Here is a 15,471-nt window from a genome sequence, read left to right on the forward strand (position 1 = left end):
TGCTCCTTGCTACTATGTTGTCATCCATCACCACAATAAAATGTATATTATCATCCCACCATCACAAAAAAAGACCTTACCACGAGCATCACATTACAAGTTCACCATCCGAGGGATCAGCATATACCACTTCACGAAATAGGATTACCACACTACCTCAAAATATACGCCATCATCCGAAGTCTTGAAGCACTAGACTCAGCTATAACAGTGCTTGCTCAAAAGGTCCAAATCCGAGTAAAATTGAGTTATATTCATCCCAACATAGTTAATGTTTCGTGTTTCGTTGTCCATGAGGTGGTTCAAAGCCACCAGCAGGGCCTCCTTGTAAATCCCCAAGCATCCATCGTAGAAGAGCATAGCTCAGGCTATTGAATTTCATGCGTTAGCCATCTCAACCCAAAACTCAAACTGATGAAAAAAACTACCCAATTTATTTCAATACTAAACATACGTCCTTGCCTGCGCTAGCCAAGATTTGAATTCAACATATATCCTAGTAAAGTAAGGGTGTGGCTATTTTTTCCGTCGATTGGTTTCAAAAAAATGTCTTAATCTTACTCCGTTAGATTAAGATACCGAGAATCAATCGACTTCTTCATAACAGAACCGTTAAACTAAATGGCCTGATAATCTTAACCAAAAGGCTGAAACGACGGGGTGGAAAAAGAATCGGCAATATATTTTGTTCACAGGGACTCTAATTCACGAGACAGATTCTCAGCGGAGAGAACCAGACCAACGGCTCCGCAGACACAAATACTGCCGTACGCAAATCAGACGTCGCAACGCCGCCGCAACCCCTCGCCGCGGGCCGCGATGGAGCTCCCGTATTTCAGCGACGACGTCTTCTACGAGATCATCCTCCGCCTCCCGCCGCGGCCGTCCACCCTCCTCCGCGCCTCGCTCGTCTGCAAGCGGTGGCGAGGCATCGTCTCCGACCCCCAATTCCTCCCCAAGTTCGTCATCCACCACCGGTCCCCTCCCCTCCTCGGCTTCTTCTCCGGCTACTTCGGGAAACCAGCCTTCACTGCGGCGCTGGACCCGCCCGATCGCATCCCCGCCGAGCTCTTCTCGATGCCGCGGCAACTCTACGAGAGCTTCTCCATCCCGCCGCGCCTCAACGAGCGCTGGAGCCTCGTCGGCTGCCGCCACGGCCTTGTCCTCTTCCTCCACCAGGCGCCTCTTGCCATGGTCTGGGATCCCATAACCGGAGCCAATACCTGCATCGCCGTTCCACTGGAGTTCGCCACCGCCGACAGGATCATTTGCCACGGCGCGGTTCTCTGCGCGGCCGCGGCCGGCGGCGCCCACGTGCATTGCGGTCTCCGCACATGCCCCTTCAAGGTGGTGGTGATATTCATCGACGACCACTACACCCAAGCATTCGCCTCCGTCTATTCATCAGAGTCCGGCAAATGGGGCAGAGTCTTCTCGACGCCAATCCCGTCCCCGGTTTCTCCACGGCAGCCCAGCACCCTCGTTGGTAATGCCCTGTACTGGATGCTCATTAACAATGGCATCCTTGAGCTCCATCTGGATAGGCAGTGCCTCGCGGTGATAGAGAATCCGGTGGGTGGGCCTCTCCTTACCGACCATTTCGGATTTCAGATCACGGCATCACCGGATGGTGAGCTTGGCCTCGCCAGTTTAGCACGATCCATAATCCAACTGTGGGAGAGGAAGACCAATTCTGGCGGTGTTCCCACATGGGAGTGGGGGGAAACCATTGATCTTGACATGATTCTTGCGCTTGAGTCAGGAAAGGATAGAATCCGACTGGGGATACTGGGCTTTTCTGAAGATGCAAATGCAATTTTGGTGTCGATGGGTACTGATGCTTTCCTGGTGCACCTTGACTCGAAGCAGGTCAGAAAACTTGCAACCAGCGTGTCTGTTACTGCCTATCATCCATACACAAGCTTCGCTATTCCAGGTAATATCCCATATTTGCTTTGAATGACTAGCAAGATCCAATTATTTTTGCTATGCAGTTCCTGGAGTGCGTTATGAGTCCTTGTGCACCAACTGACAGTTTAGACTTGATAAATTGTGGCGTATCAGGTTTTTATTTGTCTGGTTTATTTCCATATTATTGTTGAACTGTCTGTCTTTAGAGGTTGCAAATTGTTATACAAACACTAGAATAGCATAATTTTTGTACACAGCAATAACACAGGTAAAATAAACTTTTGTTCCGCCTCTGTTAAACATAACTTTTGACATTTGTATTCATGATTTGATTTATATCTACTGACTTTTGCAAATAAACTAGTTACTGAGCTCATAAGCATGCTGACAAGCGACAACTGATACACTAGAAATTGAGCTAGATATTGTTTTGCATCCAATCCTTTTTTTTCCATGCAAGATAGTAATTGTCTCTGTGGATCTTGCTGCTAATCTTTTAAATCCACAATAACATATTACCGGAAAACCCTGGACGAATGTCTAAGTGGAATTTTAATATGGCAGTTTACTGGTGAGGTAACAGGCCAATAATCAAGCCCTTGTGCTCTGATTGGATTTTTTTTACATAACCTCTTTGCTGTAGCTATCTCTTTTCATGGAATATAGATTGTTTTCAAATAAGTAGTTCTGAACCTCATTCCTCGACCTCTACATATTTCATGTTGGTCCATGCAGCTGGCAGAGTTGATTTCAGTGGTGATGCTCATGGTTATGTATTACATGATCAAAAGCACCCCACTAGAGATGCGCTTTTTGCCCATTTCTAGTTGTGGTGCTGCTGCCATTTGCAAGCATCTTGTGTTGCATGTTGAGCCACTATGCCACTGTCTTCCAGTGGTCCTTAAGTTGCTCTTTTAAGGTTTTTAATCGCATTGACAGTGCCAAGTAGAACTTATATGACTGCGTACTGGAACCAAATAGTTTTGCAGTAATCTTGCATTTGCCAATTCAAACACATGTTTGAAGTTCTTGCCTAATAGAATATGTTATGGAATGATATCATCCCAATCATATATCATTTTTCTAAAATTGATCTCTCCCTTTTATCTAGCTATAAACGATGTTGACAGAAAACAATGTTCATTGCAGGTTGTGATGCAAAACGACTCATTCATGCTGACAAAGGTGGGGACCTCCTCATGGTGCCCACGGATTTATTTCTGAGCGGGTGGCATTACCTAGACCCTCGAGGAGATGAGCAAGGTCCATTCTCGATGGTAGAGCTGCGGCAATGGAAGCGAAGTGGCTACTTCAGTCAGGACTTCAGAGTGTGGAGAGCAGGCCAAACAAGGGAGCAAGCTATTTTGCTGACCGATGCTATGTTGCTCTTGCTGTAGTGCACTCTGCAATCTTTTTTCTCACCTGATTGCCCTGAAGAATTGCTCAACGTCACATTTAACGCTGCTTATATACACTAGAGTCCTTTTCAAGAGATAATGTACACTAGTCTGATGCCTGGTCTTGTTGAATCAGATGGTGAACGTGTGTGATTACAAATAAATTTTCCACTGATATCCATTTCTGGTTCGATGCACCTGACCTCAGTGTTATCAGACTTATAGAGTTGCTTGCACCTGATTTCAATGTTCCGCATGCTACTACTCCTATCTGCTGGTAGTACTCTCTCCGTCCCAAAATAAGTGTCGTGAACGGAGGGAGTATCCGTTTTCAATGCTCGGCCATTGGCTTCTTTACATCACCAGAATATTGTTATTTTCGGAGTAGATTTTTTTCCGAAAAGGATCACCCCCTCGGCTAATCATCTCTTGCCTGTCCTATCAGATACTACACCGCCATGTACTTCTGTTGCCTATCAATTACCCCCTCTGTTTCATAATTCTTATAGAAATATTACATGTATCTAGATGCCTTTTAGAATAGATACATCTATTTTTGGACAAATTTGAGACAAGAGTTATGAAATGGATGTACAGTAGTATTTTATTTTGTCGGGGAATGTGTCGTGCCTGTGATTTCCCTAACGCAGACAATTTTCAGCTTTTCTAGCCGAATTGCATTAGTGAATTGCTTGTGCGGTTAGAAAATGTTTTTATTCGATGGAATTTGAAGTGATCCGCCAGGACTTTGAACACTTGCTCTTAGTGGAGGGAGAGGCTGATTCCTGGTGTTATCCATGGGGCAAGGACGACTTCTCTGCAGGGAGATTCTACGAGCACTATTTTGATACTGTGGTATTTGGGGGAAATTTCTGGATTCCTCTACTGTTCCATTCCATACTAAGGGTACTAATACATATACATACACAGGAGTGGGCCATTGGGCCTTACCATACACACACAAACACACACAAGATGGATTCACGTCTTGTTACAAGCTATATTGCATTCTTTGACTCCTGAACCCTTGGTTAAACAATCTGCTAGTTGGCTCCCTGAATTTACATGATTTAACTTTATTATACCCTCATCTAGCTTCTCCTTAATAAAGAAACGATGTATCTTCACATGCTTTGTTCTATCATGCTGAACTGGGTTGTTGGCAATGTTGATAACTGATTTATTATCACACCAAACCTTCAAAGGACCCCTTCTCATCACTTTCAGTTCTGTCAAAAGATTTCTTACCCACAACATCTCACTAAGGCCTAGTGACATAGCCCTGTACTCTGCTTCAGCAGTTGATCGAGACACAACTGATTGCTTCTTGCTTCTCCACGACACTAGGTTTCCTCCAACAAAAACACAATATCCTGAAGTTGATCTCCTGTCATCAAGACAACTCGTCCAGTCGGCATCACTATAACCATCTACATTCAAATGACCATTCTTCTTAAACCATAGCCTCTTACCGGGACTGCCTTTTAGATATCGCAAGATATGGTATACTGCATCTAGATGTCCACTCCTAGGATCATGCATGTATCTGCTCACCACACTCACCGCGTAGGCAATGTCAGGCCTTGTATGGCATAAATATAGGAGTCTCCCTACAAGTCTCTGATAGTTTATTTTATCCACCGGTTCTTCTGACTGGGCACAAAGCTTATGGTTTTGGTCACTGGGGTTTGATGTAGCTCGAGACCCAAGCATGCCCGTGTCACTAAGCAAGTCCAGGGCGTACTTCTGTTGTGAGAGAACTATCCCTTTGGGTGACCTTGCTATTTCGATGCCAAGGAAATATTTAAGTTGGCCAAGGTCTTTGACCTCAAACTCCTTGCTTAGATACTTCTTTAGTTGTGATATCTTCTCATCATCAGCTCCTGTGATGATAATATCATCAAGATATACCGCAAGGATCGTAATTCGACGTCCTGAGTGTCGGTAAAATACAGTGTGATCCCCATTGCATTGTTTATACCCCATATTGTAGTAAAATAAAATCCTTAAATGGGCCGGGACGTAAATCCTATGTGGCAACGACCAAGTCAACATTTCGCAAGCATGAGTCAAAGACGCCTACGTGGCGCGGTCAATCCTACGTGGCAAAGGAAGACTAGTCAACGAGTTAAGCCTCTCATGCCATGGTCAAAGGGTCAAATGAGCTAGAGTGGGGGGCAAGAAAGGTGAGAGGAGGGGGCCCTTAATCCATGGTGGACCATGGACCAAGCCCTACTTTTCTCACATGGTGCACACAAAAGCTATAGACCCAAGAAGCTACTTTTACCGTTTTGCCCCCACTTTTCTCTCTCCCTCAAGGGTAGCCATGGTCATTTGTCATTGACCCCTAGGTTATAAATACCCCCCATAGGGGCATGTATCATTCACTCTCATTTGAATAAACTCAAGGGGAGAGGGTTAGAGCCTCTTGCAAAGAGCTCTAGTTTTGAGATCCGGGAAGACGCGTTCGGCCCGGACTCGGAGGAGAAGGGGTTGGGTTAGAGTTCTGAGGGTAGCTTAACCTCGATACTTGGAAAGACGTGTTCGGTCCAAGTATGAGGTGGCCCCGACGAACCTCTCGCCGAAAGGTGTCTTGGGAAGATCCGCTCGGCCCAAACCCTAGGCTAACAACCCCCTCGAAGCCTTTCCTAACATAGGATTAAGTCGCACCCGCAGGGTCGACCGAACCTATTCAAAAAATATCGATGTGTCAACTTGTCCAAGTGTACGGCGACCTTCGCTATAAGGCCGGCGTACACGCCCTACCTTTATCCCCGTGCTTGTGCCATCGAGCATTGGCACCCCTTACTCTAATTGTTGTCGAGAACAACAATAGTGGCGCCGACCGTGGGGAACCCTCGCCGCAATTGAAGATCTAATGGCCCCAACGAAGCCTACTTCATCGGGTCCCCAACATGCTGCGAAGTCTACATGGTTGCAAACGAAGAAAGCAAGTGCCTCGGGGGCTCCCGAGGAAGAAGGAAACATCACCAATCTGGACACCGCCGCACGCATAGTCGCCATGACGGAAGTCGCGGTCGCCCCTCCGCTACCGGCCGTCCCGGAAGGAATCGAGGTGCTCGAAACCGTCATAGGCGGTTCCTCGACACTCACCAATATAGTGGCAAGGATCGGCGAGCTGCCTACGGTTGCCGCCCCCGTAGGGGATACGGAACTCGGCATGCCTCGCTCGATGGGCTTCGCGCCACCTTCCCAACGCCTGGTGGTAACCCTGCCCTCGAAACCTACAAGAGGAAACAATGTGGCGTCAGGAGGATCCGCGCCAGAAAACCAAGGAGTCCCGGCCTACAACCCCTCCAACCCGGGATTACCTCCACTGGCGCTCGCCGCGATCGCCCAAGGAGCTCCTTGGTATCATCCTTATTGGGGGCTTCCGCCACAAGGTGCTCTCCAAATTGGACACCCTCAACATCAAGCTCGCTTTACGAATGCCCCGCAAGCGCCCCTTGCTCCCCCCACCGGGGTTGAACAAGGTGGCCACCAGGTACCACCTCAAGCTGCGCCTCGCGGGGAACAAGACCCTAGCGTGCATGGAAACGAGCAAGTGGCGGAATCCGGAGCCCGTGCCGGCGGCAAAAGGAATTCCCGTCGACGCTCCGACCCTCCAAGGAAATGCTGAGATCATTCTCCAAGCGACCCCTCTAGCAACGAAAGCGACGAAGGAGGACTTCGCCATCGAAGGAACCAAAAGAACCGACCGACTTGCAACCCGCTCACTCGGGAGATCCAAGACACGCCTTTTCCGCCAAGGTTCAAGCTGCCCACGATACGGCCATATGACGGGGAGTCAAGTCCTCTCCAATTCTTGGATGTCTACTCCACCGCCATACGGGCCGCCGGGAAAGGTCCCGTCGAGATGTGCAATCTCTTTCCGCTCGCGCTCACCGGAATGGCGCAAACTTGGTTTTACAACCTGCGGAAGAACTCCGTGCACTCATGGGAATGCCTCCAAGAGGTCTTCATTGCCAACTTTCAAGGAAACTTTAAGAAGCCCGTGCAGGCTCACGAGCTATACGCCGTGAAACAAAAGCCGGGGGAATCCCTCCGAAGCTTCTTCCATCGCTTTGCGAAGGTGCGAAGCCAAATCGCCAACCCGCCGTCGACCACCGTGATCGACGCATGCATGCAAGGTCTTCTCCAAGGAGAAATGAATCGGGCCCTAAGTCGTAACACATCGAAGATGACCGAAGAGCTTTATCGAATCTTGCAAGAATACGCCCAGGGTGAAGACGGGGACATCGCCAAGAAGGACGCGCCACGCGCCGCTCCCGAAGGAACTCCCTCGTCTGATTAACCCCTGCGCCCGCTTCGTCTTCCAAGAAGAAGAGGAGGTGGGGGAAAAAGGGCGTCGGTGACCAAGCCCGGAAAATCTTGGCCATCGAAGGACAAGCACCACCCCAAAAGACTTGGCAACCCAAGAAACCACCTCGTCCGACCGAGGGAGGAGCTGGAAGGTGCCTCATCCACAACTCGGCAAGCCATAGCACCGAAGAGTGCAACACACTCATCGCGGCCCGCGAAGAGTTCCTGGCGCGAATGCAAGCCTGGCACAAGGATGAGAAGACAGCCGAGGCTCCGCGCCCCGCCAACGTCCTTGTCGCTGACCCAGCACCCAAGGAAGACAACCTCCCGTTCCAGGAACCCGCACATTACGTCCGAGTGATACTCGGGGGCTCCGCAACGGGACGAGGATCAAAGCGACAACGCAAGGAGTATGCTCGCAAAGTCAATATCGTGGGAACCTTCACCCCGACACCACCACCTTAGTGGGCGAGCATGCCAATTGCCTTCACCGAAGAAGACGCTAAGGGGACACGCTTTCCACATGACGACGCCCTCTTTGTGACGGCGATCGTCGCCAATTGTGAGCTCAAGAAGATTCCTGTGGATGGCGGAAGCTCCGCCGACATCCTATATCTGAGCACATTAAAGAAGCTGATGGAGCCACAGGGGGGATACAAGCGCGGCTCGCTTCAGCCATCCCTTTATCCCCTCACCGGTTTCGTACCGGGGAAGTCCATTCAGCCGCTCGGACAAATTGAGCTCCTCACGACCTTCGGAGACTCCACAAATCATCGAACCGAGCTCGTACGCTTCGACGTGGTGGATATGGCGGCCTCTTTCAACGCCATCCTCGGGAGGACGACGCTAAATCGTCTTTGTGCCGCCATCCACCACAATTTCTTGTGCATGAAGATCCCAGGTCCGAAGGGCGTGATAACGCCGCGGCGAGCGATCTTCCGACAAGAAGACACTTTACCGCCATGAGACCAAGTGCGCCGAAAAGGGAGAATCATCCAAGAGTATTAACTTGCTTTCGAGCACAGGAGCATCCGAAACCAATCCTCAGGAGCGCTACATCCCAAGCCTCTCCCCGAGGGAGAGCTCAAGGAAGTACGCATCTCCCAAGATGACGCCGCACGCACGGTGAAGATTGGAGCCGACCTCCCGAGTAAACTCGAGGAAGAACTTGTCGACTTGCTCCGGAAGAATTCCGACCTCTTCGCTTGGTCACCTTTCGACATGGGAGGAGTCCCGCGTGACATCATGGAACATCGCCTCGCCGTGAGACCCGACAAAGCTCCCGTGAAGCAAAAGCTTCGGAAACTCTCCACCGAGCGAAACGAAGTCATCAAACAAGAAATCGCTAAACTCTCTGACGCCGGGCTTATCCGAGAAGTTTGGCATCCCGAGTGGTTAGCCAATCCTGTCTTGGTGAAAAAGGCCAACGGCAAGTGGCGAATGTGTGTCGACTTTACCGACCTGAACAAGGCATGCCCCAAGGACGACTACCCGCTCCCTCGAGTCGACCAACTGGTCGACTCCACGGCGGGATGCGAGAGGTTGAGCTTCTTGGACGCCAATTCGGGATATCACCAAGTCCACATGGCCAAGGAAGACGAGAAAAAGACCAGCTTCATCACTCCCGTCGGTACCTTCTGCTATCGCAGAATGCCTTTTGGATTGAGAAACGCCGGCGCAACCTTCCAACGCCTCGTCAACCTCATCCTCAAAGAACAATTGGGGAGAAACGCCGAAGTATACGTGGATGACGCCGTCATCAAAAGTCAGATGCAGAAACTCATCCCAAGGACCTGCAATAAACGATCGACAATCTCCGCAAGTACGGCGTAAAGCTCAATCCGGAGAAGTGCGCATTCGGAGTCGATGAGGAAAACTCCTGGGCTTCCTCGTCTCTCAATGAGGGATCAAGGCTAACCCGGAGAAAATCCGGGCCATCATGGAAATGGAGCCTCCTCACTCCGTCAAAGATGTGCAGCGCCTAGCGGGAAGAATGGCGGCCTTGGGACGATTCGTCGCCCGATCAGCCGAGAAGGGTCTTCCTTTTTTCAAAGCCTTGAGAAGCATCGACAACTTTGAGTGGACCGACGAAGCTCAAAGGGCCTTCGAAGAACTCAAGACCTATTTGTCGACCCCTCCGCTTCTCACGAGCCCAAAGCAAGGGGAGCCCTTGCTCCTGTACCTTGCCGCGACCCCGGTCGCCGTGAGCGCAGCACTCATAAAGGAGGAAGACGGGTCACAACGCCCGGTATATTACGTGAGCGAAGCCTTGGGAGGAGCAAAGGATCGATACACCCAGATCGAGAAGATCGCTTACGCCCTCCTCACGGCCTCTCAAAAACTCCGTAATTACTTCATGGGCCACACCATCATGGTGCCAACTACCTTCCTACTCAAGGAAGTCTTCGGCAATAAGGAAGCTACTGGAAGAATCGCCAAATGGGCAACGGAATTGGCCCCTTTCTCGCTAGAACTCACGGCGAGAACGGCCATAAAATCCCAAGTCTTGGCTGACTTTGTGGCCGAGTGGCATGCTCCACTAGCCCCGGCTGAAGAAATCGCATCCAAAATCGAGCCCCCCGAACCACATTGGATAATGAGGTTCGATGGCTCCAAGCGCCTCGACGGCATCGGGGCCGGAGTCATACTCATCAGCCCCGAAGGCAAAATCTTGGAGTACGCCGCCCACCTGGACTTCAACGCCACCAACAATATGGCGGAGTATGAGGCGTTGCTTCTCGGGTTTCGACTGGCCAAGGCCATGGGAGTCCGACGCCTTCTCATCCAAGAAGACTCCCAACTGGTGATAAATCAAATGCACAAGTCATATCAATGCCTTGATGAAAGAATGAAAAAATATATCGAAAAAGTTCGCAAGATGGAACGGTATTTCCTGGGCATGGAGGCGCGACGCATTCCACGAGGAGAAAATCACCTGGCCGACAGGTTAGCCCGAACGGCCGGTTCCAAGGAACCGCTGCCACCCGGTGCATTCTTCAAAGTAATTCGCGCCCCATCCATAAAGGAAGAAGCCGACGCCCTTGATGAAGCTTCAAAGACCAGCATGGTCATCGACGCTCCACCCTCTTGGATGACACCGATTATCTGCGCTTTGAAAGGCGAGGTGGACGAAGAAGCAGAAGGCCCAAGCGCCAAAACTCTGCTCGCAAAAGCCAAGATTTACGTCCTCCTCGACGGCATCCTGTACAAGAAAGGAGCCGCCGCGTTACTTAAGTGCATAACTCCTGACTGGAGAGTCGAGCTCCTCCTGGAAATCCATTCGGGAATATGCGGCCACCATCTCGCGCCAAGAGCCACCGCGGCGAAAGCCTTACGACAGGGATTCTATTGGCCCACCATGGTGCAAGACGCAATGACCCTATTGCGGAAATGCGAAGCTTGCCAGCAAATGGCTAAGTCAATCCATGCGCCTGTGACTTTCCTGAAGAATATTCCGATAACATGGCCATTTGCACGCTGGGGAATGGACCTTCTCGGGCCTTTCCCCGCATGCAACGGGGGCTGCAAGTACCTCGTGGTGACGATTGATTACTTCTCCAAATGAATAGAAGCAGCGCCACTCGGCAAAATCACGTCACAGGCCGTTCAAAATTTTTTCTGGGAAAACATCATATGCCGATATAGCGTCCCGCGAGAGCTAACCGTGGACAATGGCAAACAGTTCGACTGTGTGGAATTCATCAAATTCTGCGAATGCCTTGAGATCAAACTACACTTCGCATCCGTTGCTTACCCAAAGAGCAACGGCGCTTGTGAAAGGACAAATGGATTAATCCTCCAAGGACTCCGCCGAAGGGTAGAGAACACGGTTAGCAAACCAAGGGGAGCATGGGGAGATGAACTCGCTAGCGTGGTTTGGGGCATACGCCAAGTCCTCCTCAGCTCGACGGGTCCTCGCGATCTCGTCCTTCTGGCGCTCCTCAGCGAGTCGAGCCCTGGTCTCCGCGGACGCGAGCTCCGCTGAAACGCGGGAGAGCTCAGCCTCCACGGCCTCGCGCCGCACCCTCTCCGAAGCCAACTCACTCAAGGCAAGGGTAGACTTGGACATCTCCACGTCCAAAGCAGCAGAAAGCGCCCCCACCTGAGTCTTGAGGGCAGGAAGGGCACCCACGGCCTCGACCAAGCCTCTCACCTGCAAAAAAGAGGAAGTTAGCACAAAGCTAACCCAAACGGCAAAGGGAGATACGTCACGGATCCTCACCAGCTCCAGTGTCATGAAAGGGTCTCTCGCTCCGTCCTCGGTCGTCGGAAGCACTTCATCCCTCGCCTGAGTCGGGGGCTCGCCCTCAAGAACCCCGGGCTCCGTGGCCCTTGCACCTAAAAACAAGCCAAGAAGATCATGTCAAAATCATTCTAAAAAAGAATGACGTGAACAAAAGAGAAGGGCACTCACCCGAGGTAGGAGCATCCTCCTCAGGGCGCTCGCGACCAATGGAGAACACCTGGACGCCCGCACCGCTGGCTTCGGTCGACAACTCTACCACTGAGTCGCTCCGAAGCCGAAGCCCCGTCTCACGAGTGAAAGCCTCAACCTCGTGACTCGAAGGAGGAAGAACTTGCTCGAGTCCAATCTTCCCCTTCATCTGCAGGTCCAAGGTCACCCTCAGGGGGGACCTCGACTCGCCCACGAAAGGATCCGCCGAATCCGCCGGGGCGTAGTCAAGAGAAGGAGAAGGAGTCGGGGGAGCTTTTCTCTTGCATCCACTCGACGGACGAGGTATCTTGGGGACCGATGCGACAGGCACCGCCAGGCCCAGCACCGCCGTTCCCGCCTTCGCCTTCCCACAGGAATCCCGCAGCTTGGACCGCACCGCCAACATCGACGGTGTAGCCAAGCGGGAGTAGCAATCGCCCACTTGAAGAAGGCGACCAAGCTTTGGATCCTGTCGCACAGGCACCATCTTCCCAAAGCACCTCGCGATGATGTTGTGACATCCCCCCTCGCTAATCTTGGCCTCGTAGTCGTGGTGCTCTGGCCCACCGTACGGACCTATCTGCTGCGTGGCCCACAACGCTGCCCTCTCCTCGGAAAACGTCGCTGAAAAAGACAAGCCTAAAATTGTTAAGGACCTTCACAAGGGAAAACAATCAAGGCACGAAGGGGAGAGGAGCGCCACTCACGTGCGGTGACGAGCTGTGGAGGACGGAAAGATCGAGGGATCCCAATCTCGGACCTCGGACGACTCCTCATCATGAAGCGTCCCGCCATCACCATCTCCTCCATGAGGTCACGGAAACTCCTCTCGGCAGACACCTCCTTGATCTTGGCCACCTTCCAGAGGTCGGCCGATCGAGGATCGCCGGGGTGGGACACCTCCCTGAGACCTCCGGCCCCAGAGTGCCGGGGGAGATCACCTGTGTGCCAAAGACGGGTCTTCGAAGCCCAAAGAAGAAACCACTCGGACTCCCACTTGACGAACAACTTCTCCGCGCTCTTCCCCGGCATGAGCAGGAAGTCGTCCCCAAAGCCGGAACGAAGCCTCAGGTTCACCGAACCAAAGGCGCTCAGAGCAAAGCCGTCCGGGGTGAGCAACTCCCTCACCTCCACGGTGAAGTAGAACAGCAGAAGCTTCATCGAGGGCTCCTCGTGAAGCGCCGTCTCGCACAGCCACCTGAAAACGTTCAACCTCACGATCATCGACGGGTGAAGCTGGGCCAACTCGATGCCGTACGTCTCCAGAAACTCCAGCAGGAAGGGGTGAACGGGCACACACAGGCCGGCGTGAAACCAGGCCGAGAATGCCACGATGCATCCCGGGCGCCGCCGTTGGTCGAGCCTCACCTCCTCACCATCAGGCAGGATACCATCCCCTTTGGAGGAGTACCCCGCCTCCTCCAGCTGAGCGAGATCCTCAGGACTCATCGACGAAGGGAGAAGGTGGTCGCGTGCCCAGCCTCCACCGTCCACCGGCGCCGTCGGAACAAAGGGAGGGCCACTGCGAGGGCGGAAGGAGACCTTCTTCTTCCGCGACGGTCGGCTCGCCGCAAGCTGCGCCGTCGAAGATCCCCTTGCTGGCTCGCCCACTGGATGTTCGACATCGGGCCCCGCCATCTCACCTGCATAAAGACCCGTCAAAAATTAGCAAAACACGGAAGAATTCCGAAAAAGACAAAGGAAGAAAAGAAAGGAAGCCCGGATCCGTCAGGCCATCCCGCGGGCCACAGGCCCTGCAAGCATCCGACCAAGCCCAACGCAGGGAGAAAGGAAAGGAGGTCGCCTCCCCTACGCGCATGGTGCTCGGTGCAAGGTCACGTTCGCGTCGACGCCTACGCACGAGCCTAGCCACGCCCTCGCTGCGCCTGCTAGTTACAAGCTATATTGCATTCTTTGACTCCTAAACCCTTGGTTAAACAATCTGCTAGCTGGCTCCCTGAATTTACATGATTTAACTCTATTATACCCTCATCTAGCTTCTCCTTTTAAAGAAACGATCTATCTCCACATGCTTTGTTCTATCATGCTGAACTGGGTTGTTGGCAATGCTGATAGCTGATTTATTATCACACCAAACCTCCAAAGGACCCCTTCTGATCACTTTCAGTTCTGACAAGAGATTTCTTACCCACAACATCTCACTAAGGCCTAGTGACATAGCCCTGTACTCTGCTTAAGCAGTTGATCGAGACACAACTGATTGCTTCTTGCTTCTCCACGACACTAGGTTTCCTCCAACAAAAACACAATATCCTGAAGTTGATCTCCTGTCATCAAGACAACTCGTCCAGTCGGCATCACTATAACCATCTACATTCAAATGACCATTCTTCTTAAACCATAGCCTCTTACCGGGACTGCCTTTTAGATATCGCAAGATATGGTATACTGCATCTAGATGTCCACTCCTAGGATCATGCATGTATCTGCTCACCACACTCACCGCGTAGGCAATGTCAGGCCTTGTATGGCATAAATATAGGAGTCTCCCTACAAGTCTCTGATAGTTTATTTTATCCACCGGTTCTCCTGACTGGGCACAAAGCTTATGGTTTTGGTCAATGGGGTTTGATGTAGCTCGACACCCAAGCATGCCCGTGTCACTAAGCAAGTCCAAGGCATACTTCTGTTGTGAGAGAACTATCCCTTTGGGTGACCTTGTTATTTCGATGCCAAGGAAATATTTAAGTTGGCCAAGGTCTTTGACCTCAAACTCCTTGCTTAGATACTTCTTTAGTTTTGATATCTCCGCATCATCGTCTCCTGTGATGATAATATCATCAACATATACCGGAAGGATCGTAATTCGACGTCCTGAGTGTCGGTAAAATATAGTGTGATCCCCATTGCATTGTTTATACCCCATATCACATACAGCATGTCAGAACCTATCGAACCACGCTTGTGGAGATTGTGCTTGAGCCCATACAAGGACTTTCTCAATCCGCACACCTTTCCTTCTGTTTTAGGAGTTGAGAAAACGAGGCGGAATCTCCATGTAAACTTCTTCTTGTATTTTAATCCCGAACCGGTACCATCCAATCACAGCATGCCACGTGTCTCTTGTTTAGGATTAAAGTTAATTCCTCGGCCGAATTAATTTGTAACTTTGCAGAAAAGCCCCCGAAAATTCAAATGCTCATATCTTTTAATCCGTTTGGCCAATTTTGATGTTCTACACCTTTTTGGAAAGCTCTCGGCCTGTAAAATATTTTGGCATAATTTAATTTTAAATTTTAATAATCTAAATACAGTCAAATTACAGAAAGGCTTTTAATGCCATTTAATTCATATCTTTTGTTTTAAAAATCCTTTTTGCATGTCACCAACTCTAAAAATTGTGTTTTGTTGTCCTTTATCCAGTAGGACCAGAGGATTAATATT

General features: G+C 50.9%; 1 protein-coding gene across 1 annotated transcript; it reads left to right on the plus strand.

Annotated features, from left to right (window-relative positions):
• The first annotated feature begins 680 nt into the window (after window positions 1-680).
• On the plus strand, window positions 681-3,540 carry LOC100840015. The gene is made up of 2 exons (XM_014900717.2): window positions 681-1,936; window positions 3,061-3,540. The coding sequence occupies exons 1-2, from the start codon at window positions 820-822 to the stop codon at window positions 3,306-3,308; spliced, it is 1,365 nt and encodes a 454-aa protein (XP_014756203.1). The 5' UTR covers window positions 681-819; the 3' UTR covers window positions 3,309-3,540.
• Window positions 3,541-15,471: the final 11,931 nt, after the last annotated feature.

Source organism: Brachypodium distachyon, chromosome 3, assembly GCF_000005505.3.
Source record: "Brachypodium distachyon strain Bd21 chromosome 3, Brachypodium_distachyon_v3.0, whole genome shotgun sequence".
Taxonomy (NCBI): Eukaryota; Viridiplantae; Streptophyta; class Magnoliopsida; order Poales; family Poaceae; genus Brachypodium; species Brachypodium distachyon.

Excerpts from the sequence above, each read along its gene's own strand:
- LOC100840015 (XM_014900717.2), top strand. The coding sequence starts at position 820 with ATGGAGCTCCCGTATTTCAGCGACGACGTCTTCTACGAGATCATCCTC. Across the intron at positions 1,937-3,060 it reads CACAAGCTTCGCTATTCCAG|GTTGTGATGCAAAACGACTC; the intron begins GTAATATCCCAT and ends TGTTCATTGCAG.